The 27,978-nt window shown below is 43.4% G+C and overlaps 2 protein-coding genes across 2 annotated transcripts; both read left to right on the top strand.

The window, feature by feature from the left end:
• The first annotated feature begins 352 nt into the window (after positions 1-352).
• On the top strand, positions 353-23,192 carry LOC139924487 (1-acyl-sn-glycerol-3-phosphate acyltransferase gamma). Its single transcript, XM_071915524.2, has 10 exons — positions 353-541; positions 10,678-10,735; positions 10,997-11,229; positions 14,671-14,840; positions 15,472-15,633; positions 17,236-17,389; positions 17,500-17,602; positions 18,303-18,378; positions 18,874-19,072; positions 19,288-23,192. The coding sequence occupies exons 3-10, from the start codon at positions 11,052-11,054 to the stop codon at positions 19,377-19,379; spliced, it is 1,134 nt and encodes a 377-aa protein (XP_071771625.1). The 5' UTR covers positions 353-541; positions 10,678-10,735; positions 10,997-11,051; the 3' UTR covers positions 19,380-23,192.
• A 406-nt stretch (positions 23,193-23,598) lies between these two features.
• On the top strand, positions 23,599-26,779 carry LOC139924711 (GTPase IMAP family member 8-like). The gene is made up of 4 exons (XM_071915828.2): positions 23,599-23,626; positions 24,038-24,754; positions 25,392-26,133; positions 26,206-26,779. Exons 1-4 carry the CDS (start codon positions 23,599-23,601, stop codon positions 26,777-26,779), a joined length of 2,061 nt encoding a protein of 686 aa, XP_071771929.2.
• The last annotated feature ends 1,199 nt before the right edge of the window (positions 26,780-27,978 follow it).

Here is a 27,978-nt window from a genome sequence, read left to right as displayed (position 1 = left end):
AATCAATTTTCATCCTTACAACTCCAAAATCTTTCATGTTGGATTCACGTGACTCAAGGGTCTCCTGAAGTCTGCATCCACCAGCCAGTCAAACAGCCCCGTTCTGCTGTTGTCTGGTGCTAGGATTAGGAAATAGGATTAGGAAACAAAAAGGTGGGTAAATTGAGTTTATGTGAGTTTATGGTTTATCCTCCATCACACCCCTGCTTTGATACGTAACTAGTTGTCTCGCTGGCTGGTGTTGGGCTGAGGAGAGGATGCCCCTGTTTAAAAAGTTGGTATATTTGTGTGTGGATGGACGAGGGGCCGGACCGGATGTAGGGCATCTCTCCTTCTGATGGGCTTTGAGGGGCTGTGGGGCTTTAACCGACAAACAAAAGCACTCTTGCAAACCGTATTACCTCAAGTCATTTTTGCTGCGTTTTAGGAAACGGTCAAATTAAGAAGACTGTCTCCAGAGGAATTTCTTAGTGTCGGAAGGCATCTAAAAAAGTACAAAAGATCAAGGGACTCGTCAGACTCCCAAGTGGACTATTTTCAGGTAAGCCCAGGCATAGTGCCGTTAGTGCTGTCAGCTAGCCGGCTAACTAGCATAGCATAACGTTAGCAAGCAGCACAGGCCAGCTGCTAAATTACAGATATTCTACATGGGAAACTTATTAAAGCCAACTAACATTTGCCAGTTAAAAATCATGTCTCCAACTAGATGAAAATCGCTGAAATAAATTACCTAGCTAACTTACACAGCGTTAGCTAGCTAACGCTATTTGTTAGCAGCTCGCCCTGTCCTTGTGCTATTCAGTTTGTACATTAACACCAGGTTCTGGCTTATGTCAGCTAGCTAGTTTGCCAGCAGTAGTTTGACGGGTGTGTTCATTTTCTTTTCTCAGTTGTATATGTGCTTATATCGCTATTTGCAACTTTGCGTTCACTAGGAGCTAGCTAACGTTTGCCGGCCAAAGTCAAGCCATGTGTGTCAAATGATGAGACAGACCAGTCGCTAGCTAACGGGAACGCTGGCTAGTTGGTTATTGTGCACTGAGTAAGCCATACCGCACTGCCATGTACAGGGTCCAGTTATGCATTTTTATTCATGATTTGTGGAGCTGTGGAACTAAGTCGGTTAGATATCCAAGTAATATTAGCTAACATTACAGCATGCAATAGAGCAGATGGCAAAGAAACACCGGGGCGTCTTTAGCCTACAAGCCGTGTCCCTGGCTGCACGTCATGTGCGCCTTTTGGCGCTGACTTGACGTGCGTAACGATGTCGTACCACACAGAGGTTACTGGAGTTCACTCAAGTCTGCGGTTCTTTAAGCCAAGGCTAACTTTAGACATGAGTTTTAGCTAACAAAGCAGCCAGTGCACCCACTAACAGGCAAGTACCGTGAACATTCCAGTCAGATTTGGTTACCAATGATATACTTTATGGTCTGATGTTTAGCAGTCATCAGTGCTGATAATGATGTTATGATCTTTTCATCTTTTTGTGCAAAAGGCAGCTGCTCTTTGGTAGTGCTGAGATCTATTCCGCACAGCTAGTCCGGGTATATATTGAGTCTTTGGCATCCAGCCCAACCTCACCAAGTGGAATCTTAGAGATGCACTTAGAGTGCGGAGGAAAATGAATATCAAGTGGAAATGTATTTCCAGATTCATTTGGTTCCCATGCTATTATAGAGCCAGTCGACTGGTGTCATGAAATGTTGTATGTGTCTGAATGCAACAGAACTTGTGTAAACTGCAGTGCAAAGAGAATCGTGGTGGGGGTCTCAGATCCGGGTTTGGGGACTATGCTCATTAATCCCATTATCCTGTAGAGGTGACTGGAGTAGGGGGTTGTGGGCCAGACTTGGACAATGAACAACTGTGTTGCCCTTGGGAGTGATTGGAAAGCAGGGGCATAGGGAATATCACGAATACGAATATTCTCTTGGCCTATGTAGACTGTTATCACTGTTAAGCATGGTGCCAGCCTGCTGTCGACAGGGAGTAATTGTAATGTAATTGCTATTTCTGTTAATTGATAATGTGTATAGCCAACAATACACATTTGCACACCTTGCATATATGTATATCTGTATTGGTCTATACATATGTAAATCTTCTATGTTTTTGTTGGCATGATAAACACACTGTATCTTTAATATGCTTTATTTATTAAATTTTTATATCCCTTTCTTACCTGATGCAATGGTTCAATTTCTCTTCAGGGATCAATATCTTATCTTATTTTAGCCTAACTCTCCCTTCACAGTTCACAGTACTCCTGTGTGGGTTTATGGATGCAGGTATAACGGTGTAACTAGCATGTCCTAAAAAATACAAATAAAAAAATCTTTGGGTGTCATAACCCAAAATGCCAACACGACTAATATTTAGACATGCATGTGTTGTGATGACTGTGTTTTGATAAAGGCCAAATTGAAACCTCTACATTACCCCTCTTAGGTATTATAGGTTTAAATTGTACTTGTTTTATTCACTAATTAATAGGCCTACCTCTAGAACAGTATGTCTGATTGTATTGTTTTGGAGTCCAATAAGATGTCTGTTTAACCCACATACTGGAAATGACATGCCCATATCAGCCACTGAGCTCTTATATCAGCTTATCAAGTCAAAATATTGCTCTCCAGCACTATGAGGGAGGCATGCATAGATAAGCCTACATCTGAGTGCCAGAGAAAATCAATGCCAACTTGGGTTGTAATCCCACGCTTCTCTAGCTATGGGAAGCATTATTAACCACTTGCTCATGTTTTGTGACACTCCTCTGGTAAATTGCAAAGTAACTTGGAGCTTCCAGACCTAAGCAGTCTTGCTGCTTCCATCCATTCACCCCTTCGTCCCCCTGCTCCTATTACTCTCCCTCTATCACTGTTTTGCTGACGGCAGCGAGAAGCTCCTCTTGGATCCTTGAGTCTTATCAGTCATCGCTGCCTTCAGGTCATAACTACAGCTACGTCAAGAGCCTGGAGGGAACCTTGGAAAGGAGGGGGGGGGGGGGGGTGTAGCTAGAAGTGCTGCAAGGCCATTCTAGCACAGCCAGCTCTTAACCATGCACAGCCATGTACAACAGTGCTATGTTTAGGATCCAGAGCTCTTCATGCTTTGGAATCTAAATGACCTTCACTGTCCACCCATCACAACGTATTCTCATCTCCCTCCATTCATACTCTGCTTTTAGGCCCAGTGGTGAGGCCTTAGGACTGTACTCTGGCTCAGAGCCTTTGACCCGTTTGCTTCAGTAACGGCTTGACAGTTAATTTCTGTCTCTCTCTGCCAGCTTGTATGAGCCACATGGCTTGGCTTGTTTTTTTTTTTTGTTTTTTTTTTTGTTTTAAGATACATTTTTTGGCCTTTATTTGATAGTTCACAGTGGTAGGAGACAGGAAAGACTGTGAGAGAGAGGGAGGGGGATGACATGCGACAAGTGGGCCAGATTCAACCCCAGGATGTCGCGGAGACATGCTATGCGCCCTAGACCGCTGAGCCACCGGGACACCCCATGCTGTTTTGATAACCCAAAGGCTAGGAATGGGACAATATGCTAATCTCACAATTAGGGCTGAAACGATTCCTCGAGATACTCGAGTAACTCGATTACTAAAAATCATCGATGCAAATTCTTTGCATCGAAGCTTCGTTTAATCCATATAACTATATACACACTCAGTGTTTCGCACGGATGATTATTACTGTTGCACAACGCGCTGGAGAAAGAGAGAGAAAATAGCGAGGGGCGAAGAGAAGAGACAGGCCAGAGAAAACGACAGAAAGTGTCCAAAGTTTCGGATCCAGTGTTGCCAACTTGGCGACTTTGTCGCTAGACTTAGCGACTTTTCAGACCCCCCTGGCGACTTTATTTCTCAAAAGCGACTAGCGACAAATCTGCCGACTTTTTCTGACCATGGGAAGCAATGTTAATGTGTTGAATCTCAAACCATTTGGCAATAAATTGGTTCGGCTGATGCCGGTTTTCTCTACTTGCTTGTCTAATCCAGAGAGGTCTGACGGTCACAGCGCTTCCCACACAGTGTAGCTCCCTCCCTCCACTGAGAGCAGGGACTGTAGGATAGGGTCCACTTGTAATTGCTACCGGCGTACGCCGAAACTGGCCGGGTGGGCGGAGTCAGCACTTAATATTAAAACGGGATGAGATGAAGGCTAGTAAAGAATGCACGTTAATTATGGCTATATGTAATGGCTAGTTAAGAACGTAAATCAATATGGTGGCTAGTTATGATGTCCCTAAGTTAGCTAAGTTTTGCTCAAGAAAATAACCAGAGAAAATAAAATGCTGCAGTCAATTTGTGAAAGCCTGAGCTTCATTCATGTTATTATTATGATAGTCACACACACATACACACACACACACACACACACACACCTACTCCCCTCACAGTGATGCATAAAATACCCCAGAAAGCAAAATATCAGGTGGTGTAAGTAGCAATTGGAGCCTAAAATGCACCAGTCCAATACAGCAGGTATATTCAGTTTAGTTTGATTGCAGTGAGTAGGGTCAGCAGGTGTAGGGCAACCCTTCAACATAGTAAATAAATGTACATTAGCCAGTCTTATGAACTTGTATTATATTTAGGCCTAGTAATAAATATCAATAATAATTATTATTTCACCTCGTTTTCAGTAAATCACAGTGTCGTATGGACAGCTTCGTGCGGACAGCTTTTCTCTTTTGTATATTTACTATTGCTCTTTAATAAAGCAAAAGTATTTCTTATCCGATTACTCGATTAATCGATGGAATAATCGGTAGAATACTCGATTACTAAAATAATCGATAGCTGCAGCCCTACTCACAATACGATGTGGAGGTCACGATTCGATACAACTAGGGATGTCAATGGTTAACTGTTAATCGGTTAACCACCGAGAATATTTCTGACCGGTTACGCATGTCGGTCTATAGGTTAATTTGCATACACCAGTGTTTGCCAATAGACTTAGCGACTTTTCAGACCCCCCTGGCGACTTTATTTCTCAAAAGCGACTAGCGACAAATCTGCCGACTTTTTCTGACCATGGGAGGCAATGTTAAAGTGTTGAATCCCAAAGCATTTGGCAATAAATTGGTTCGGCTGATGCCGGTTTTCTCTACTTGCTTGTCTAATCCGGAGAGGTCTGATGATCGCAGCGCTTGCCACACACAGCGTAGCCCCCCTCCTTCCGCTGAGAGCAGGGACTGTAGGATAGGGTCCACTTGTAATTGCTACCGGCGTACGCTGAAACTGGCCCGGGTGGGCGGAGTCAGCACTTAATATTAAAACGGGCTACGCCGCGGCATGCATAACAAGTGCAGATATTTATATGCAAATTACAGCAAATGGACAGCGCTTCGAAATGCGGCGCCAAAGCTCATCTGTCTACTAAAGCAAGGAATCTCTGTCTGTCTGTCTGTGAGTCTGAATGAGTGTGTGTGTGTGTGTGTGTGTGTGTGTGTGTGTGTGTGTGTGTGTGTGTGTGTGTGTGTCCTTTGCATATCTCGAGAAGCGTTCGTCCGATCTACTTCACACTTGGCGGGTGTATTGCTGGGGACCAAGGACGTGCAGTGTCGGATTTGGTGCAATTTGGACACGCGACACGTTCAATATTAATAAACTTTGAATAAACAAGCGAACAGCGCTCTGTGCAGCAGCAGGGCGGACGGGCACTGCACTAGTTGAGTCAATGGAGCGCCGGACTAAAAGGAAAGCGCCACTTTCTTGTATTTCACGTCATTTTGCGTTTTTTCTTAAAAATTAACCAGTTAGTTACCGGTTAATGGGTGTCGGCCTGTCGAAAGCAAAATTAACCGAAACTGACATCCCTAGATACAACCATGATACGATGTAAATAAAAGTTAAATGACAACAAAGTGTGACTGTTCAGAATTGTGTTTATTTCTGGACCATAAATCCTTCTAGCAATTAGGGATGGGCATGAGTACTCGAGTACTCGATTTGGACGTCAGTATTCGTTCAACGGTTCAACGTGTACAGCAGAATAAAATGTATGTTATATCACGATTCATTTTTCTGCCCATATACCTATTGTCACCTTTTTGTATTGCAATATATTGAATTTCGATATATTGTCCCATTTTATTCTGCTGTAGTAATCACAAATGAGACGGCTTGCCCATCACAATTTCACAAGCTCTTCATCCAAATTATATTATTTTCACTTTGTAATGACATTTTTAAATTGTTGTTTACATTCTAGCAAGCCCTGTGCCATTGCTAGAAAGATTTGTGGCTCAGAAATAAATATAATTCAGACTTTGTTGTCATTGAACTTATTTATTACATCATGTTGTGGTTGTATTGAATCGTGAACCCCATATCCCTGAATCGTATCGTGACATAAGCATATAGTCCCATCCCTACTTAAAAGAGTTGTCCAAGTAAACTATTTAACCTAGCTTTCAGGTCATTGCTCCCACCTCATGCTGAATGACACTAATAGGTGGCCAATGGCAAGGTGAGGCCAGGATTGCCACCTCGTGATTAGACCTTGTAGCATAGCAGGTGTCATTCTTCTAACTCCACCCTCGCGCAGGAGAGCCCAGCCCTCTGTTTTGTTGATTGTAATGAGATGTGATATATCCAGGGTGCCTGTAGCCTGCTAATCAGCACTAATCCGATCCACTGGATTAGAGGAGGGGAATGCATGTAAGATACTGCTTACATGTGTGTCTCCCTCCTACCAGAAGCGAACCATCTTCCAGTCTGCTTAGCATTCATTAGTGGAGTCTTGTGAGAGTCTACAGTGGGCTTCTCAAGTTTGCGGTGATTCTGTTTTGGTTTCCCTCATTGGAAATCCACCCACTTTGGCACTTTTTATGGTGACGGAGACTTCTGTGGTCACCAATCCACTCTTGCGCTGATTGGGCAGTTCCACCAGCGGGATCTGGCTGTGTTCTTGCTGTCATCATCATAATCTCCCTCGTTCCTTCTGTGGGATTATCATGGCTATGAAGCAGGACAGCCTGTGACTATCCACTGCTCTCCAGAGGCTGTTTATTTAGGTTTTATTCTGGTTTTGATTTGGTGGGATACTAAGAGCCAAAATGTTGAACCAGAGTGCTGTGATGATCTTCACTGGGATTTGTGGGGCGTTGGTGGTCATGGCAATGGCCTACTACGTCTACTGGTAAGTTAGACTCAGGACAGGCGGGTTGGCCTCTGGCCACAGCGGGCCAGGATGGTTCTGGTCAGTTTTAGTAGAAGTCAGAAAATGTCAACGTCTTGCTTTGTGTAGTTAAAATGTTCAGGGTAGGTTCCTTTTTATCAACTGGTCACAGCGGTTAGCGGATCCAGAAATTCACCAGCCAAATGAATTTTTAGAATTGAAAAAATTATTGTGCACAGTTGAGTTACTAGGATGCAACCAAAATTTGCCAGAATTCAGCTGGTGGCCTTTACGACTCATTTCAAGATGCTGTTTCTTCTTATCACAGGCTCCCAGCGAGTCATGATAATTTGGATTTGTTAGAGGAAAAGCTGTATCCAGGTGATGTATCCATGTAGAGCAGAGGCAGCTGTCCTGCCGTAAGCAGCTTTAACCCAGTCAGCGTCTCTAATCTTTCCTCCAGGCTGAGTAGGGTCACAGGTGGGCCCGTGCTCCCACAGCTTCTTCAGGGAGATGCAGCTCCACTAGGGGTGTTTTTGGGTCTCCGGACTGGTTCCTCCATGGTATTACTTGTGAGGCTGTTAAAACTCTAAAAGGTATTGACTAACAAATGAAAATCCAAGGGCTTTTGTCAAGTGAATACCCAAAATTAGGGTAAACCACTCAAAAGGAAAAGTTTGAGTGAAACTTGTAATTGTAGGATGAGAGGGGTAACGTGACATGGTATTTGGCCAAAACTGACGGGTGAGATTCTTTTAGGGTCAAGAAGGAAGGTCAAGTTTGAACATTTTGATCAAAATGGTGTTTTCACACGGGTGGAAAGAATAAAGATGAGGTTTTTGAATTGATAATGCAGTCCTTCAATTCGGATTGCACAGATGCCAAGTAAGGTATTATGGAAATAGAGTACTGATTCAGTCGATCACTTTGACTGAACAACATTGACTTAGTTATAATCCATTTAACTCTCTCTAGAGAGATGCACACCGTAGCATGGTTTTTATGTGTATATATTGTGTAGAAAAAGGCAGAAATTCAAGGGGTCATTTCATTTTTTATTTGACAATGTTACAAGGCCCAATGACTGATACCAGTAGCAATATTGCCACACCCCTATCTAGGCCTAATCATAGCATGGTTAAGATACTTTTAGAGTTAAGATAGTCAAGTGTTTGCAGAAACAATTTGATTGAGACTTACATTTTTACTGTGAATAGAATCAGAACAATGTGCACTTGTCCTCCAAATGTTCATAAAGGCTGCCACAAAATCAAGTATATTTTGATTACAATAACCACCAACTCAAATCTTTGAGGCAGTTTTAATTTCCTCTTAATTTCCAGTTCATAGTTTTGCAGGAAATTCAAAAATTAAACAAATAAAAGTATTTAAGAATAAATAATTAGAACATAAGCATGATGAAAATGCATCACAGCTAGCTTGTGTGCTGTCCTCTCTACTTGGCATGGCTGCCGCCCAAGTCTGCCTGTTAGTGATTTATTTGTTCCCTCTTCTTCTGTCTCACAGGGGAGAGCTGTGCTGTCGCTGTAGCACAATATGAGTGGTTATGCTTGATTGCAAATGAGGCAGCATGAGTAACTTTCTAAGAGCTGATTGAGCAACCTTTTCCCCACCACTCACCCTCGACTCTCTATAAGCAATAACACATTTACCACTTCTACTCCTTATTGCTGGCTGATTGACAAAAACACATTGCAAACCGCATTTAGCTTACCAGTCGTCTGATGTAGGCTACCATTTAGGCTATAGCATTTACACACCACATTCTTTGATTCTTTGATATTGTAGCTTGGAACACTTCCAAAAGTGTTATGGGAGCCACGAGTGATATGTGTAATAGTGTAACTGTAGCTCTACGAGTCACTCTCTCTGTGGCAACAAGGGTCATGCCTGTAACATAATACAGCCCTAGAAGACACTGCCAGGGCTAACTGTGGAGGTTTGGGCTTATCGTCAGAACCAGCAGGTGGCACATGGCACACAGACACACACCTGATAGTATTTCAACACCGCACCGTGATTCCACTCCAAAGATTGAGAAACACTTATTTTCTTTGGCCTAGGATATTGAACAGAAGTATCATGCATGCACGTTTTTATTTCATTCAGGTCCAGGTTTCTTGTCTGTGCATATTGTGTTGCAATGTTTGAGAAGGATAGATTGCATGGGATAAGACATGCTACCTGCCCACAATGAATTGGCTTTGTGTTAACTATGCGGCTTAATTCAAGGTATGGCCGTTGAGTTGTACTTGAAGGAATATGACTCAGATCTGGGCACATTTAGAGGCTGGCTTAGTATTTGTCCAGATGAGATAAAGCACCTCAAGTAGTTCAGATATTTCAAATATGTTGTTAGTATTCATCCACTCATGCTAATCGTCTTCCATGCAGGCTATTTGACAACCATCAGTATCCTGTTAACATAACCACTCTCGGGTTGTGATTGCTGAAAGATATGTAAAGCAAGAAATTTGTTTAAACCTGCCATGACAGACACTTACGAACTAGACTCCTCTGTGTCTGGTGTCAGGGACGGTTAATGTGAGCGTGACACACAGGCACACAATGTTTCTGTCTCTCCCTTGTTCTCCGGCTGGCAGACGGTGTCCCACACATGCTTGTTCCACGATGAAACGGCAGAAAGTATTTTCCTGATTTGCTGACACAATTATTCACCGCATGTGGCAATGAGTGCCTGGTAGATACCGGTGACTGTACGGTTGATGCCGTGGACACCTGACAGAGCGAGATGAAAAGAAGAGCTGAAGGGACGATGAAAGGAAAGGAGATGGGAGGCCCAATCAAAGGCTTGGTCAGAGATGTAATGGAGACTGACCCACAAAAGGCAAATCAGGTTTTAGATGAATGGATGGATTGAGATAATGGAGCTTGATAGGTGCTAATGATGGAGGGCTGGTGAAGGCGGCCTGCAGAGTTGTGTGCATGCTGAGGCTGGAGAGCTGGAGTGAATTGACAGGGTCCGAACTTAATGTGAAAGAGCTTTAGAGACAGTTGCTGTTCTCTCCAACACACATGAACACACACTTGCACTGACAGACGGCAATGTTTGCTTTGTCTGATGGCACACAAACATGCATGTGTATTGTGTGTGACAGTGGCATTGGCAGAGCTTCAGCTAGCAGGCACAACACAATGCAGTTCCTTTTTTTTTTGACATGTCAACATCAGGCCAGCCACAACGCAAAATAAAACTGATGGACTCCAAAATTCACCACCCACATTCTTTGTTTTACCAACACGTGATTAGACTAGACTAGAGCCTATGAACAATGCCTGATTTCTTACCGACGTGAATGGTCAATCATTTCCCACCCGGGTCAAGATGGGTAGACACTATATAACACTTCTGGGTCAATAGAAGCTAACAAACTTTTGATGAAGCAAGTACCCTGCCCCCTCACTTCCTTAAATTAACTGCTGTAGGGAAATAGCCTTTATGGGGTAATTTTTTCACTTCTGCTTCATTGACCTCTCTACTACTGTCTTCCTCAGGTCCGTAGTATTGGCTGAAGGTCCGTGTAAGAGGGGCTTGTAAAAGGATCCCACCGTGGTAAGAAACCTTGATGTCTTTTTTTTTTGAATTGCTGAAAGCATGTTTTCTCACAGAACGACAGGCAATTACAGGCCACATTCTTTTGTCTACCCTTTCCCATTGGTCTCTCTCTAATTCTTTCATCGCTACCTTACCCTCCCATTATTTTCTCCCTCCTCCCACCCACTCTTCTCTCATTCACTCTCCACACCCCTCACTAATGTCTTTTTTTCCCCCCCAATGGCACTGCTTCATCTTTTTCCCCTCTGTCTGTCTCAGGTTGGTCGTAGTGTGTGCGGAGAGGAGCCTACTCAGCTCTCCGGGCTCCTCAGCCATGGCTCTGCTAGCCTACCTGAAGAGCCTGTTCATCCTGCAACTGCTGATGGGCTTTGTGTTTGTGGTGAGCGGCCTCATCATCAACTTCATCCAGCTCTGCACCTGCATCCTCTGGCCGATCAACAAGCAGCTCTACCGCAGAATCAACTGCCGGCTCTCCTACTCCCTCTGGAGCCGTGAGTGACCACAGTCTTGACTTTGATTTTAATATCTAAAAATGCATTACTACTATGATGCCAGGGCAAGCAAGACAAACCGTCAAGCAGTGTGTTAGCACACTGCCTTGGACAGCTTTGTAGCAACTTCTGCACAGGGGTTTTGATATTTCAGTTCAGGTGTCTTAATCGGCTCTGTAAGTGAAATAGTTCCATATTTCGCTCCTGGCACCAGCTTACTCAACCAATTTAGGTGGTTTAGCAGTTTAACTGACTGCTGCAGTCCACTGTCAAGAGCCAGACCACGGCTCTGTTTATTCCAATCCTTCTTCTTTTAGCTATTTGAATCTACGTGCCATTCACATGTATATGCCCTCTGGAGGTGACATTGAAATGGAATTTCAGCTTGCAGAACACGTTTGTTGAAAGTATTGAATGTTAAAGTCAATATTGAATTCAGTCTTTCACAACGGTATCGATGTAGTATTGAAATTTAAGTTATCGTACAATGTGACGCCATCCCTCTCTCCAACATTTGACATTTTTACTATCATTATGAGAAAATTCAAAATATTAATAAACAAGTCAGCCTGTGAGTAACAAACTGCAGGTCACAGACTGACCAGCACTTTAGTGAATTACGGCTGTGCGCAGGACTCTTCATCATACTGGTTTGCTACCATTCTCTCCTTTACTTGCTTTATCTATCTGATTGAGCATGTACTGTATGTATGCAAGGGTACTTTTTATGTGCGGTAGTTTGGTGGTTGGCATTTGCAAACCTTTAGTTTGAGCTTTCATTGTGCAGTGTGACAGGACTAATGTTGTGGTTGCAGTGTTGATAGTTGTTACACAGATCGCATGCAAAACTGCCTAACATTAGACAGGATATTCTTTTCAATGAGCTTGTCCAGGCGCTTCAGCTCATTAAGTTCTATGGGGAAAATAACCAGAATGAATTCACTGAAATGACTACCATGTCTGCCCCTGCTGCAGTAAGTGCACTTGATAAATGAAAATGTTTGTATTTAGGAATTCATTGAGTTAACCAGATATATATATATATATATATATATATATATATATATATATAATGCTATAATAGCTCCTGCTTACAGTATAAATAAGGCATTGCCTGTTGAGTTTGAGGATTTCTTATGGAAAACGATTAAGCTAGTTTCAGCAGGGATTGTATTTGAATTTGAAATTTGCATAAATTTGAATTGAAGTCTTTGTTTGAACAGTTGCATTAAAAAAAATGGATTTGTTGAATAAATGAATTCAAAAACTGAGTTTGTCAGGCACAATTTGAAATTGAATGCAATGGCTTGAAATTGTGATTATTAAATTTAGCTTTTAAACATAATTTCCAATTCAGTTTTCCCAATTCAGATTCAGCTTCCTGAGACACTCTTCACTTAACCAACCACAAGCCATGTGGCACTGTGCCTTGCTCATCTCCTCAGCCAAGCATTGAGCCTTATACTTCCCACTTGGTGAAAGAGTTGCAAACTGTTTCTTAGCTAACAGTACTGGGCTGCATAGAAGACTCAGTGCATCAGTTTGCTACCTTGCAGACAGCTGCTGCTGTTTTAAAGCTGTTTATTGCAGCCTGGCAGGCCAATAGTTGTTTGCAGCATTGTCGTATTTGAATATTTAGCGGTGATTGGAATATCAGTGAGTATCACTAAAGTATGTGGGCATGCATCATCACTATAATGCGGGATACAACATTGATATGTTTTTCTGGAAAAAATTTTAATTACCATTTAAAACTTTAGCTGCCCAGCAATCTAGTTAGCCATTAGCCACTACCTAGCAGCTGCTAACTAGGCCATATGTTTACATGTTTTTAAACAACAGTCAGTTTTAGCTTGATTTGTCAAGTATATACAGTATATATTCACTAACCTAAAACAAATGTCAAGATTTGAAACTCTGTCACCAAGTGGAAGAATAAGACTCAATCATTGGCTGAGGAGATGAACAAGTGAAGTGTGTTAGCCCGCTGAGGTGGCAGCTACCTTCGAGTCGACACTCTGGGAAATAAAATGCCCTTGTGTCCAGATGTGCATCTTATTCAATTTCAAGCCATTGCATTCAATGTTCAAATTGTGCCTTACAAATTGAATTTTTGAATTAATTTATTCAGGACATCTATTTTTAAAATTCAGCAGTTCAGTATGAGTGTGAAGTTCTGCTGGCACCAATCTCCATTTTTCTGTTGCGTGAGAAAGCTGATTCAAAACAAAGCTATTATACGAATAAGTAGGATTGTGAGAGACTTATCAACACCTACAGGGTATGAGGGAGTGTAAATTGATGATTAAACTGACAGATATGATGCAATTTAAATGACTTATCTAAAAATAGGAATTTACTGAAACAGGCATAGCTGACCGCTGTCTCTCAGACATTAGCTGTGTCAACCCAACTGTAAATGTACCGGATCGGACTGTGATTTATAAACTTAATGAACTTCATAATTCGCCATCAACAAACCTTAGTGTCAGCATGCCACCCAGAAGTAACTTTCATAAGGAACAAATTTGTCTGATTTTGCAGGATCACTACTACAGTGGATTGTAGCTGATGTAATGGCAGTTTGCCTTTTTTGCCTAACAATAGACTCCTGACATCTTCTGCCAAAACGCACACCAAAGTGTCTGAGGTTTTGCATAACACCAATAGAATTTCAGTTGAATACCAGTTTTGCTTTGCAAAATGCAGATCATGTCATTTCAATCTCCTCACAAATCAAGATGTCCAATTTTACTACTGTTTTACATTTGACACAGCATTGATCTACTTAGCTTATTATAATACTATCCTGCTCAACCCAGTTGTTTCAACATTCCCATCCCGAATAGAAGAATGTTAAATCTCTTCAGCAGAGAAAAATGGATTATAACTCAATCATTTGTGTCAAAGTCTATATCATTAAGACAAAATGACAGATTGGATTGAAATTCTGTCACCTAATAATCTGCAAAATCCTCATTTGTGTGTTTTTTGTTTTTTTTGGTCTCCATCTTTGCTGTGGTGTTTTTGCACTGCACTTCCCAGAGATCACCTGTCATCAGTTTGTCCAGTACTGTACATCTTTTTTGGGGGGGAATTTTCTGTTGATTAAGTTTGAGTTTCTGTAGGTGGCGCTCTTTTCTTTGTCTGTTCAGCCATGGTCGCTATCACTGCTCATGCTAACTACCCAGTTCTATTTATTCCAAACAAACCGGAAACATAAAACGCATCACTTCCTGCACGACAGAGGATTTTTCCAAGGAAAGAGCTACCAGACACCGGGTGTTTAGAACAGCAAATGTAAAAGCTTTCATGAACTGGATATAGGTTGAGTCACTACGGTGTTATGCTTAAGTCTAGCTCTTGTATTCGGTATTGGAGGTGATAAAGCGGTATTGGTGCATCTCTAACATGGACGGTGTGTGTGTTGTCTCCGGGCAGAGCTGGTGATGCTGCTGGAGTGGTGGTCGGGCACAGACTGCACCCTATACACAGACCAAGCCACGGTGGACAAGTTCGGCAAGGAACACGTCATCATCATCCTCAACCATAACTTTGAGATCGACTTCCTCTGCGGCTGGACCATGTGTGAAAGATTTGGCATCCTGGGGGTAAGTGAGGCACCAAAAACTCAGCGTGTTTCCGGTGGCTCAGAAAAGTCACTAGTCATTAAATCATTGCGCTTTTGCCATTTTGCTTTCACCCCCCCTGTCAGTTTAAATAAGTACTGAATAAGAAGAGATTTAGTGTTGAAGAAATTGTGTATTTCCTTCTTTGCGGGGGGTGGAAGGTAAATGTTCCTCAGAGCCAGACACTGTCTGCATTCATTAATTTTTCATTAATTCCTACAGTGAAACCCCTAGTCTAGATTCTACCCTGTTTGTGTAAATGAGTATCTGGTTCATTTGCAGGACACCCAAATCTTTAGTTTTTGAATCTGTGCTTGTCACAGACACTTGGGACATACTGAAATTACTAATTTCTAATGCATGTGTACACTGTTAACAGTTTTCATGTTAATATTCAGAATATTTTGTTTCTTCAATGCATGTAGGTTATTTGTGATCAGGTTTAAGAATACATAGAAACAACTAAGCTGGAGTAATACCTTGACAGGGATATGAGCTACTATTCTGAGTACTGTGTGCTTGTAGATCCACTTAATGCGAACAAGAATTTGTCCTTAATCGACCTGTCTGGTTGAAGAAAAGCCGATGAATAGAACTTTGTTTCACCCCACAGAGTTCAAAGGTGCTGGCCAAACACGAGCTGCTGAAGGTGCCTCTGATTGGCTGGACCTGGTACTTCCTGGAGATAGTCTTTTGCAAGAGAAAGTGGGAGGAGGACAGAGACACTGTCTTCAAAGGCCTGGACAGGCTCAAAGACTACCCCGAATTTATGTGGGTAGGTACATGCACGGCTGCTGGCTGGTGTGTTAGTCTAGATTCTGGTGTGTGTGTGTGTGTGTGTGTGTGAGAGAGAATGTTAGGGTTGAGCCATTCTGCTGCACATTTCATTGAGCCAATGTGATTTCACACTTTGTTCCGGGGGGATTTGTTTGTCTGCAATCGACCACCTCTAGCCCAGTCTGCGCAATGCAGCGTAAGCATGATTTTAGGGTGTAGGCTGGACTCAGTATCCACTTGGGAATCTTCAAGCACAATGTGGATGAAGTGGTTCACTAAAGCCGCTTTTCCACCTCATGGTACCGGCTCAACTCGACTCGACTCTACTCGCCTTTTTTGGTTTTCCATTGGGCAAGTACCAAATACCATATTACCTGGTACCTGGTACTTTTTTTGGTAGCACCTCCGTCGAGGTTCCAAGCGAGCTGAGGCGATACCAAAAGGTGACGTGAAAACACTGCAGACTACTGATTGGTCAGAGAGAATCGTCATCATTGCGCGATACGGGACATCCTGCACAAACCCGCCATATTTAAAAAGCCAAGCTACTGTAGCGGCCGCAATTTTTTAACTTAATTTAACTTAACTTAATTTTAATTTAATTAACTACTATTAAATGGCAACCCGCACGTTAGCTACCAGGTTAGCTTACCCTCTTGCGTCGCCTTTGAGCAACCAGTATCGAGTTCATTTCCTTACGGTTTCGTGAAAGCAACTCTCCTGCCACTGCGTGAGGAAATCCAGATGCTGCCCTTTCACCGAGTTTCTCTTGCCTGAATTGATCTCCACAGTGGTGTTATACAGGTCAAACTGTCTCAAAGTGCACCAGCTGTATTCAAAATAGCGTGGCGGGAGACTGTGTGTTTATTTTTTCCGCAAAAACCTCACGAACTGTACTCGAGCGTTTCCCACTGTGCTTAAACACTCTGAAGAGGGGTTCACCCCGCTGCACTTTGGAATGCAAAACTGCTCTTCTCCCTGTAGGGAAATAAGGGGCTTAGTTTCAGGGCATCTTGCCTGGAGGCGCTGCGCCCCACTATTCCACATGAAGGCATGACTCGAGCAGCATATATAGGTCAGTGTGATGCTGGACGCATTCCTAATAGACCTTTCCTAGAGGTGTAAAGCACATTGTGTTGCACCAAACCCAAGTTTCCACTGCGATTCTTAACCAGCTTGCCAGGCGGGATTAGGCAAATCAGCAGTTGATCTGATTACTGCTAAAAGTCGTTCATCAGGCCACTGCTGATGACAACGTTTTGTGTGGTCAGACCAACAAGTGAGCCACACTCTTTGACATACTTGTAGTCCGTATGCCCACTTTGAGACCAAGTCATTGAGCTAAGATAGTGACTTAATTTTAGCGTAGTGTTTCAGTGAGGTGCACTTGATCTGTAATTCAAGCTAACAAAACTAGGGTAGTGGATGGGATAAGAGAAAGGAGGTCACCTCAAGTATGTGTGGATCTTTTTAGAGATGTGTGTGTGTGTGTGTGTGTGTGTGTGTGTGTGTGTGTGTGTGTGTGTGTGTGTGTGTGTGTGTGTGTGTGTGTGTGTATGTGTGCACGTGCATGTATTAACGCACTCTTCTCCCTCCATAGTTTCTGCTGTACTGTGAAGGCACCCGCTTCACAGAGAAGAAGCATGAAATCAGCATGCAGGTTGCAGAGAGTAAAGGCCTGCCCAAACTCAAATACCACCTACTACCCCGAACCAAAGGCTTCACCACCACACTGCAGTGTCTCAAGGGCACAGGTAACACATATACACACACACACATACACACACTACTCCACTATCCTCAAGACGCATATAATTAATTCATCTGTTAATCTGTTCTGTTTTGTTTTGTTTTTTGCTCATAGTAACTGCTGTTTACGATGTGACTCTCAACTTCAAAGACAAGCAAACTCCCACTCTGCTGGGCATCGTCAACGGCAAGCAATACAAAGCTGACATGAGCGTGAGGTGGGTACCACTAACACATCCATTGACTTATGAGTCATCAAACAGTTATTATAACGATGATGCATTAGCCTGCCAGCCTAACCCCCTCCCGAGTTTCTTCAAATGGAAACTGATGATGTATTTTAAACCCCCTTGGCTTCCTACCAAGTGCATTTTCGTGCTGTAACAATGGGAGAGACAGCGAGAGCCCTCAAAATGTTGGAGTCCTGCCGAACACATTTATGGTCTCGGAACAATAACTCCTTTTGATGGCTAGGGCAGTCCTTCCTAATGCCTAGAGTAAAGAGCCGAACACGAGACGCAGACAGATCGGCTGCCACTGGAATCTCTGATGCTCCTTTTAAAACGGCTGGGAAAAGCACGTCTTTTGTCCTTGAAAGCTCGATTGAATCAAAGACTTACAGTATTTCCAGTCAAATAAAACTGCATGGAGTTGAGAGAAACCCAGAATATCTAGCATTTTTATAACAAAACCCTCTCAAGAGGAGAGAGGCAGTTTAGTTGACTAGAGCCAATGTAGCATAGACTTAGATGGGTATTGAGACCGAAATCACTCAGCACAGTAAGTACTTAGTTGCTGGTGTTTGGTGCAGAAAGAAGTGAGTGGTCGTTGAGGTGAGGTCGTCCTCCGGTGGTCAGAAATTGCTATAGCATTGTGATGATAGATTTTTCTTTTGCTCTCTGCCTCCCTCCCATCCAGGCGGTTCCCTGTGGAGGACATCCCAGACGACGAGAAAGAGTGTGCCAACTGGCTCCACAAGCTCTACCAGGAGAAGGTAAAACTGGAAAAAGGCGTCTTTTTAGTGGTTACTTCATGGCATTACCAGTAGATGTGCATAGAAATTGCAACCGTCACAGATTTAGGTGCCCTTTCTAGCAATTGCATTGGCTTGCTAGAATGTAAACAACAATTTAAAAATGTCATTATAAAGTGCAAATAATATAATTTAGATGGAGAGCTTGTGAAATTGTGATGGTCAAGCGTCTCATTTGTGATTACTAAAGCAGAATAAAAGGCGCTAATATTGCAATTAATTTTTCTGCCCCAAGATACATATTGTCACATTTTTGTATTGTGATATATTGAATTTCCATATATCGTCCCATCCCTACTGATTACAGTGCGATCATCCAGGATGCATGTTAATGCGGGTGTAAAGAAGGTTTTAGAGGGGTTGCTGTTACTCCATGTCAGACAAAACAAAAACATACATGATCTCAGGCAAATCTCAGATTAAAGTGCAAACCGTCCCCTCTCGTGTCCTGCTCAGGATGCCCTACAGGAACACTACCACAAGGAGGGCTGTTTCCCCGGGCCCACCATCATCCCGCACCGCCGGCCGTGGACGCTGCTCAACTTCCTCTTCTGGGCCACCGTGCTGCTCTCGCCCCTCATCAACTTCGCCTGCGGGGTGGTCGTCAGCGGCTCCCCTCTGCTCATCATCGGCTTCATCCTCTTCCTCATCGTAGGTAGGTAAACTCTGCTGTGGCAGCATCGGCCGTTAAAATGGAAACGACGCAGCTTCTTCCTCTGGGGGATAGACCGAGCTGACAGTGGCACTTTTGCCTTCAACTGCAAAAATTGTTTGCATTTATTAACTTATCCCTGTCCCGCAATAAAGGCGCAGCGCTTGAATCGCCCTCTCTAATCCCCCCCCCAACTCTTTTTCTGTTTTCTTTTTCAGCCTCCGTAGCTATCCGCCGCCTCATAGGCGTCACCGAGGTGAAGAAAACGGGCTCCAGCTACGGCAACCAGGAGGCCAAGAAACAAAACTAGACCCCGTCACCCCCCTCTGTGTGCGGCGGTATCTGTCCTGTCGCCCTGTGGTCCCCCACCCCCCCAGTCCAACTCCATTCTCCTCCTACTGTCGAGTCGGTCAGTAGGCCGGGCAGGGGGCCAAACCATTAAACATAGAGACCAGAGTTAGAGATATTAATAACGACACTAGAGGGAGAGAGAGCGTAGAGCGTCTGTGGACCTAGCTCTCTGGTGTAGAAGAGAACATAAGGACTACTTAGACGATGAGAAGGGGAGGCGCAGTACTGTATGCCCCTGCTTCTTGCCCCATAATCAACCCGTCACCCTCCCTAAATTCCCCCTGCTAACGCCCTAGCTTCAGCTCCTGACCCCTCTGAGGTCAGCACGGACAGCCAATCCGCTCGCCCCACGCAGCAGACTAGCCCATTTCCCGCTTTGCACTACCGACCTCCACTTCCCGTCACACTCTCCAGCCATCAGCCAACCAGGGAAAGAGGTGAAGTGCTCATCCTCTCGCCCCCGGAGCACAAGCCTGTCAGTAGCTAATCTTTTTAACCCTAACCTTCACCTAGGGGGGTTTGCGTGTTGCTACAACCGCAGGCTGATGTGGTTTACCTTAGCGGCCACCTCGCGTAACATACAGTACATCTCCCTCCTTCCCTCCGCTAACTGGAACTTGTAATGGGAACCAGTGCTTTGAGGCCCAGCCTGGTTCCCTTTATTCATTTTAACCTCTTGGGTTTTTTTTACTTTTAAATGTATATTCTGTCTCTGCTGTTCAATGCCGCACCCTGAAACGTTTGTTTGTGAGTGCAAGTCATTGGGCTAGAGCGAAACATCTTGGTAAAGGTTTTTGTTTTTATCAAGATGAGTTCCCGGTGTCCATCAAGTTGCGCTCAGCAGCAGAGACAGGAGCACTACAGAATTTTTAGGAAAAACAAATGAGAGGCTGGTGTCTGTGTTAAACTACAGTAAGGGCTCTGAATCTGATAACTGTCCTCATCAAGGACACCTACTATCTGTTACAGGTCCCATATTGGCAGCCTGCAGTACCAACACCCTCCGATTCATTCTGGCGAATTTCATTTGTTTTTTCCAAATTTTTTTTCTTCCCATTTTCACTCACTTGCACACAAATAGAAACTTGCATGTCGCCATGCAATTCAGATGAACCAATGATTACGACCATCTCTGAACCCTCAATGTGATCTTATTTTGACCAGCAATGCCAGTCCATACACTGAAACAATTCAACATAACACCTTCCTCTCACGCCTGTTTTGACAGTTGAAATGCAGTACACAAATGAGTTCATATAATGGTTGATGTGAAGTGCTGCTGCCACTGTTTAAAAGGCAGGGGAACCAGCTTACAGAAACAAGCCACCTACTGTCCTCATGTAGCCTCGCAGCTGTTAGCATCATTTTTTTTTTTTTTTGCTGTCCAGACTGTACAGTAGTAATGTTTAACCTTTGCCTTAATTCAAGCTTGCTCAGGCAAGGGATCGCTCATTTGTCACCCCTTTAAAACACAACTCTGGCCCCTTCCCTAGGCTTTATTTCTCTATCCCGTTTGCGCATTCGCCCTCTTCCTCCCGTTACAGCAGCGCATGGCGGAATAGCAAGTATGCCCCGTCGGTTTGAGAGCGCCAAAGCGAGTGAAGTGTTGAAAATCTGTTTTTTATCTACCAAGTGGTCGGCCGGGAAGCTGTTGGTTTGGCCTCCACAGCACTAATGACTAAAGCTGCTTACAGACCTGTGCTGGGCAGCTTTTTTCCCCCCCCTTTAAGTTTTTCTGTTGCTATAGGTAAGCACAGCGACACCTAGGCTCAGACATCGTTAGTGCACTTGCAATTCAATACATTTCACCCTTTTAGGATCATTCATCCTGTAGTTTGTTCATTTTTACTGTGACTCTAATTAAGCACTGGCTGCTGCAGCACATGAGTGGACTTCTCCCAATGTGACACGCCACATTTTCCTGGTTCCACATGCAATGGTAGCAAGACACGGAGGGATATCTTGTGTCCCGCTCGCCCCCCCCCCCCCCACATATTTTGCTTTGTTGATTTTATTTTGTCGGAAGCTGTTGCGTTATCACTCCTCTACAGTGATATCCTGTGTTTGTCTCCTCTAGAGCTTTCGATACACCAAGGCTCTCCCACCACGTTTAGTCCTTGGTACTACATTATTTTCTAGAGTTAATCTTAACCAGGACAGATTCATGCAAGCCTTAATAGACAGTGCTGCTTCATTTATTTTGTGTGAATATGTAGATGCTTCCCGAGCCCCCGTGGTAGCAAGGAATTTGAAGAGGGGGGATAAAACGATCCCTCCCTTCCACTATAGCAAGCTGGCAACCCAGTTGCTATAGGCTTCTAAGGTTGGAACATGAAGGATTAAAGATGTCACGTGAAAATCTGCTCTTAGAGCTTAAAGAGCTTCATTCGTAAGCGACCCACACTTTTTACCTGGCGATACTTTGAGTTGCATTACCTCAAACGTCTGTGCAAGTTAAAAGCTTTAGGATTCTAGCCTAGAGGATTATTTTTTTTTTTGTTCAAGAGATTCATCTTTCCCTCTTTCTTTTTGATCCAGTTACGCAGCATCAGATGCTAGTGCAGCCCCCCACCCCTCCCGCAGGTAGACATTCAGCAAAAAGGAGTATATTCCAGAGCAAAAAGGACCTGGACAAGTTCATTCATTTGAACACTTTCTTACACTGGAGGTTTTTTTGAATTCAGAGAAAGAAAAAATCCCATTGTAATTTATGGTCAAATTTTTTGTTCAGAGTTCTCGAATCGAATCAAATAACGTCAGAAAATTGACACTGCTACATGACCTTTTTCAGCTTGAAGGTAATTCAGTTAGTGACACCTCTTGAGTCAGCTTTTATTTATTTGTCTTTTTTTCTAAGTCTATTTGTATCTGTTTTGTTCAATTAAAACAATTAAGAATATTAAAGAATTTAATCACAAAGCGATTCTCACTCTTTTGCTTTATTTGGATTTGTGTGAGTTTCTCTGTGCGCACTACAGTTTACTCAACGGGGCTGCAGCACAGTGTGGTACTGGGGGGGAAGGACAGCTGAATCCACACAGAGCAGTCGTTTCACTCGTTTCTTCTTTCCATCCACACCGCCATTTTCACGGAGGCACCATCAGCATCCATCATCCCTTGTTTGTCATTACACATCCAGCACTTTTCCATCCATTAAATCTCCACAGGAACTCTGAGATATAAAGGCACACCATGAGTGTGCCAGTGTGCTGAGAGACTGTATAAATTGAAAACATGTACATAATGTAAATGATGAATGTCACATACACTTACAGAAATGTACCTAGCTGTTCTTTTGCTATAGATCTTTTGAATGATGGGCCATGCATTGAGGCTACAACCAAATGTACCATTGAAACCAACAGCTGATGAAAAAGCCACTGCAGAAGAAGACTAAACGGAGCTGGCCTCTTGGGTACGGCCTCCGAAAAGATCTGCAAAGGTTATGCTCAACACTATCTCACTTTTTATGTTTTGAGCTGTAAATACCTTCAGTGACTCCTATCTTGTAACAAAAAGCCCCAGAGGGGGAACTTTAGTCGTAGATGATGCTTATGAAGCGTTTTTCAAACAATGACTTTGTAATTAATCATGATTTCTTACAGCATAAAACTGTAGTCCTATTACTTTTTGCATGATGTGCGTTGTTGCACAGTCACTGAACTGAGTTAATTCTGACTCAGGGATTCTTTTACAGACTGGCAATGGAACAGCTGTTGCATTCACTCTGAATTTGAATCTGAATAAAAAGGGTTTCTGAGGAAGCTGAAAATGTGATTCTGGTTGTTTTTGTTAATGTACCTTTACTGGCTGAACATGTTCAAAGGCCAGATCTTTGGAGTTTTGAAAGATCTATTAATATTGATTATTAAAGATAATAAATCAGCATAATTGAAGTGTAGTGTTAACTTAATTACACTGTTACAGAGATGAGTATTGTGTATGTTAATTCCCTCTGATCTCGTCATAGTGGAAAGAGTAACACAACTGGCTGGGGTCGCTGGACTTTGACCACCAGATACAGCAAGTCAAACATGAATACGCAGTCTGACACTAAACACAGTGAAGGTGGTTTTACTTCTTAATGTCTGTGAAGCATTGATCTAAAATGTAATGGAGATACTTGTCAGCTTTGAACAAATATTTCAAGGGAATAAAAAGTGGCAGAAAGGGTTTCGATGGCCTGCAGAGCGCAGAAACGGAAAGGTATGTCACTGAATTACATCTGCACTGTTTGAGTGTAAAAATCTTGCTAAGTATAAATCCTATCCTAGCATATTTTGTGTCTTGCATCTTCAGTTAGATCTAGTTCATTCTCTGTAAAGTCCTTTGAGACATACTGTGATAATGGGCTAAATAAATAAGCAAACATGAACTTGAACTTGGCATTACTGAATCAGATTTAGTCAAGTCATGGATGTCAAAAACTACCTAATAAGAACACAGGTTCAAAATATTCCCTGAAGCTTTCTTTTTGCTTCTGCAATAAGGTTTTGAGTAAAAGAGAACTGTCATTCATTAATCCTGCAATGGGGCTGTTATGACTAGCTCTGACCACCACCTCTGTCCATGATAAGACAACACTCAACACATACTTTGTACCATGTGTCCCGACAGGGGACAAACACAGTGTTCAGGAGCTGAGGCTTGTCCTCCTGGGGCGTAACTGGCTGGAGAAGAGCTTGACGGCAAACACTATCCTGGGCCGGCAGCTTTTTGACATCAGGAGGGACGTGGACATGTGCGTTAGGAGACAGGGCGTTCACGGCGATGGGCGTAGAGTCACCGTGGTCAACACTCCCGAAAGGTGGATCCACTACTCTGTCCAAGACCCTGTCCTGGTGGACGGCAACGCGGCGGCCTGCGTGGCCATGTGCCAGCCGGGACCTCATGCCTTCCTCATGGTCATCCCCATCAGCTCTCACCAAGGCAGGGAATGGACAGTAGAGGGCCCTCTTGAGTTGCTCAACGACACTGTGTGGAGGAACATGATAGTCATATTCACCAGATATGAAAAACTGAGGGGGACGTCAGTGGAGGGCTACATTGCAAGGCATGGGTTTCTCAAGGCGGTTTTGCAGAGGTGCGGACATAGGTACCACCTTCTAGACACTAGCACTTGGGGGGAAGATGACGTCACTCAGGTTGCAGAGCTTTTGGGGAAGATCGAGGCAATGGCGGCGAGGAACGCAAAGGGAGGAGGAGTTGGTTATGTGGCGATGAATGAGAAGTTGTGTAGAATCACTGAGAGGAAGAGGAAAGAGGTGGAGGAGAGGGCGACCCTAAGGGGGATGAAAATGCAGATGAGCAGAAATACACTGAGATCTGTAATGGGTAAGCAACTCTTAAACTGATAACAATCCATTAGATTTCCTAACCCAGTGGTTCCTAGAGTAGGGTCCAGCAACCACCAGGGGTCCTTGAGGGGGTTCCAGGTGATTCCTGCCAAATTGTGGAATAATTTCATGGTTGTCTCACTCTGTAGAAATCAGCACAATGACAGAATGTATCAAGATGATCATAGGTCTCACTCTCCCTGATGTTATCACTTCATCTACAGTATAGACAGTTATATAATTCTACAGAAGAGGATTAGGGCCACATGGAAACATACATGGATACATGAAAAATGTATTTGAGTTCTGAGATTAAAGTCAGAATTTTGAGATTCTGAGTTTAAAGGGAGAATTCTGAGAATAAAGTCAGAACTCAGAATTCTGACTTCAAGCTCAGAATTCTGACTTTATTCTGGCCCTAATCCTCTTCCGTATAATTCTACCCTGTCATATCTAACAACCAAACTCTTCTCAGATCGGATTCCTTAGGGCAAAATCTTACCCAATAGGGGCCTCTGGTCTAATGCATACCTCTTTGGGGGGTCGTCATGCAAAAACATTTGGGAACCCCTGTCCTAACTGATCCCTACAATAACTAATATTGTTGCCTAAAACTTCCATCCATGCTAATTTAGGAAAGTCACATCCCATTTCTGCACTGAGGATTCTCATAGTGGGACCAAAGCAAGTTGGGAAGAGCTCGGCTGGAAACACCATCCTGGGCGGTGAAGTCTTTGGTGCTGGACATCCAACATCGCAATGTGCAAAGAGACAGGCTGATGTTCGCAAAAGACGGGTCACTGTGGTCGACACACCTGGCTGGCATGGGAGATACTGCTCCGCGGACACTCCACAAGAAGTACACCAGCAGATTACCCACGGTGCATCTCTGTGCGCCCCCATTCCTCATGCTTTCCTGGTGGTCATACGCAGCGATGAGACGTTCACTGAAACAGACCGGCTCAAAGCAGAGGAGCACTTGAGCTTGTTGGGACACTGGGTATGGAGTCGAACCATAGTGCTGTTCACCTGGGGGGACAAACTTGGGGTAACTGCCGTTGAGCAGCACATCGAGAGATGGCCTGCCCTTCAGTGGTTGGTGGACAAATGCGGGAATAGATACCACGTTTTGGACAACTCAAACAAGGTCGGAGGCACTCAGGTGACAGAACTACTGGAGAAGGTTGAGGAAACAGAGGCTGGGAACGATACTGGACACATGGTAAGCATGTTCGCGAAACTCCAAGAAAGCAGTACGCATCTGACGCAAAGCTCCAAAGAGATGGGGAGAAGGCTGGAGAAGGCTGAGATGGAGAATGACCTACTGAGGCGAATAGTCGCGGAGAAGGAGAGGATAGCGGAGGACATGATGAAGACGTCTACAGAGAAAGATGAACGGATAGAAGATCTGAAGTGGAGAGCAGCGAGGGAGAGGCAGGTAGAAGAGAGGACAAAGAGAGAGTATGAGCAAGAGATTGGCAGGAGAATAGTGGAGGTTGAGAGGGACAACGACCAGCTCAAGCAAATAATTTTGGAGAAAGACAGGACGCTAACGCGCGTGAAGGAAAGATGTGCTGAGAAAGATTACATGATAAAAGCTGCAGAGCAAAGAAGTAAGGTGAAGGAGAAAGCGCTAGAGGAGAAAGCGAATGAACATAAACGTGAGACCGAGGCCTTTAAGAAAACATGCGAGAAGAAAGATGAAGAATTGCACCGGGTGAAGATGGAGCACAAAAGAGAAGCAAAAGAACTCGGAGAGAAACTTGAACAGTCGCAGAGGGAAAATGAAAAGACAGAGAGGCTGTTGAACGCCACCATAGAAGGGATGCACAGGCACTATTGGGAAATGAATCGCGCGGATAAAGCAAATGAGGTGAAAACTGCAAACCTGAGCAAAGGGAAGCACTGCAGCAAAGCAAGGATTCACTTCGAGCCTTTGAAAGAGGAGCTCGGCAGAGAGCAGAGATGGGCGTTAACAGTGCCTCTGAATGGCCATGCGAACATCACAGAACCCAGTGAGTAGAACTTAGTATCAGTATCACTGTGTTGATCAGACTTTAGATGATTGGATTTTCAACTCTTTTGATGCATTGAACTTCATTAACAACCGCTTTCTTTTCCCCATCTGCCTTGCTTGTCTACTTATCACTGGATCTCTGTCTCTCCTAATTCAATTCAATTCAGTTCAGTTCAGTGTGTGTGTGTGTGTGTGTGTGTGTGTGTGTGTGTGTGTCTGCTATTTTTGTGAGGACCACTTAGAGTTTTAGAAATAGGATTTGGGTTCAGATTAGAATTAGGATTAGGATTAGGTTAGGATAAAGGTTGAGGTTATAGGATTAGGACTTGAGTTTAGAATTAGATTTAGGTTAGGGTTAAGGTTAGGCATTTAGTGAAGAGAGTTAAAGCTATAATATGCAACATTTTCTCTTTAAAGATTTTTTTTTTTGCCTTTATTTTGATAGTCGACACTATAGATAGACAGGATAGAGTTAGGGTTAGGAGAGAGGGGGATGACAAAAAATGTGCAAAAAAGCCCCAGGTCAGATTCAAACCCAGGATGCCACAGTTATATGGTATGCACCTTAGCCAACTGAGCCACCATGACAATATGCAACTTTTTTTTTTACATTAAAATAACATGAAAGAAATGTGTGTGTGTGTGTGTGTGTCAGGGCCTGAACAGTAGTGGATCAGATTTGCTGCGTATTCATTTCCTCCATTACACACTGAGTCTTCTGTAGTGTCAGTGTCAGTGTAGAAATAAAGATACAATGTGCATGAATCCACTTAGGTTAAAAAAACACAAGTGTGATGTACTGTAAGTGATGTGTATCACTCAGATTGACCGTTACCTTGTTAAGTAAATGCCTCTACTCTCTCTAAGTCACAGACACAGGACAGAAACAGTCGGTGCTGCTGCAGACTGAAGTAATGCTGCCACATGAAGAGGTGGGTGGGAAAATAAAGATACGTCTATTTCCCACATTTTTATAATAGAATCAACAAGCCCTAACAGATGGAAAAAAAAAACTCCTGTAATGCCCAGAAGGTTGTTTCATTGCCTGTGTGTGATTGTTTTTGATTCATTTTGATTCAAGTATTTCTGTAGGCTAAATATTGTCTGCATGTATAAACTTCCTTTTACTTGTGTACATTTTATATTAAATGCTATTAAAGGGGGGTATTTTTCAATTTTGACACACTTTTATATAATTACGTTGA

The sequence above is a fragment of the Centroberyx gerrardi genome, chromosome 10 (assembly GCF_048128805.1).
Source record: "Centroberyx gerrardi isolate f3 chromosome 10, fCenGer3.hap1.cur.20231027, whole genome shotgun sequence".
Lineage (NCBI taxonomy): Eukaryota > Metazoa > Chordata > Actinopteri > Beryciformes > Berycidae > Centroberyx > Centroberyx gerrardi.
Note: the sequence above shows the minus strand (reverse complement) of the source record. Positions and strands in the feature narration are given on the sequence as shown.

Bases quoted from the DNA above. Each gene is read 5' to 3' on its own strand.
- LOC139924487 (XM_071915524.2), top strand. From the start codon at position 11,052: ATGGCTCTGCTAGCCTACCTGAAGAGCCTGTTCATCCTGCAACTGCTG. The intron at 15,634-17,235 runs GTAGGTACATGC...CTCCCTCCATAG, and splicing joins ACTACCCCGAATTTATGTGG to TTTCTGCTGTACTGTGAAGG. The intron at 17,390-17,499 runs GTAACACATATA...TTTTGCTCATAG, and splicing joins GCAGTGTCTCAAGGGCACAG to TAACTGCTGTTTACGATGTG.
- LOC139924711 (XM_071915828.2), top strand. From the start codon at position 23,599: ATGGCCTGCAGAGCGCAGAAACGGAAAG. The intron at 23,627-24,037 runs GTATGTCACTGA...GTGTCCCGACAG, and splicing joins CAGAGCGCAGAAACGGAAAG to GGGACAAACACAGTGTTCAG. The intron at 26,134-26,205 runs GTCTACAGAGAA...GGTAGAAGAGAG, and splicing joins GCGGAGGACATGATGAAGAC to GACAAAGAGAGAGTATGAGC.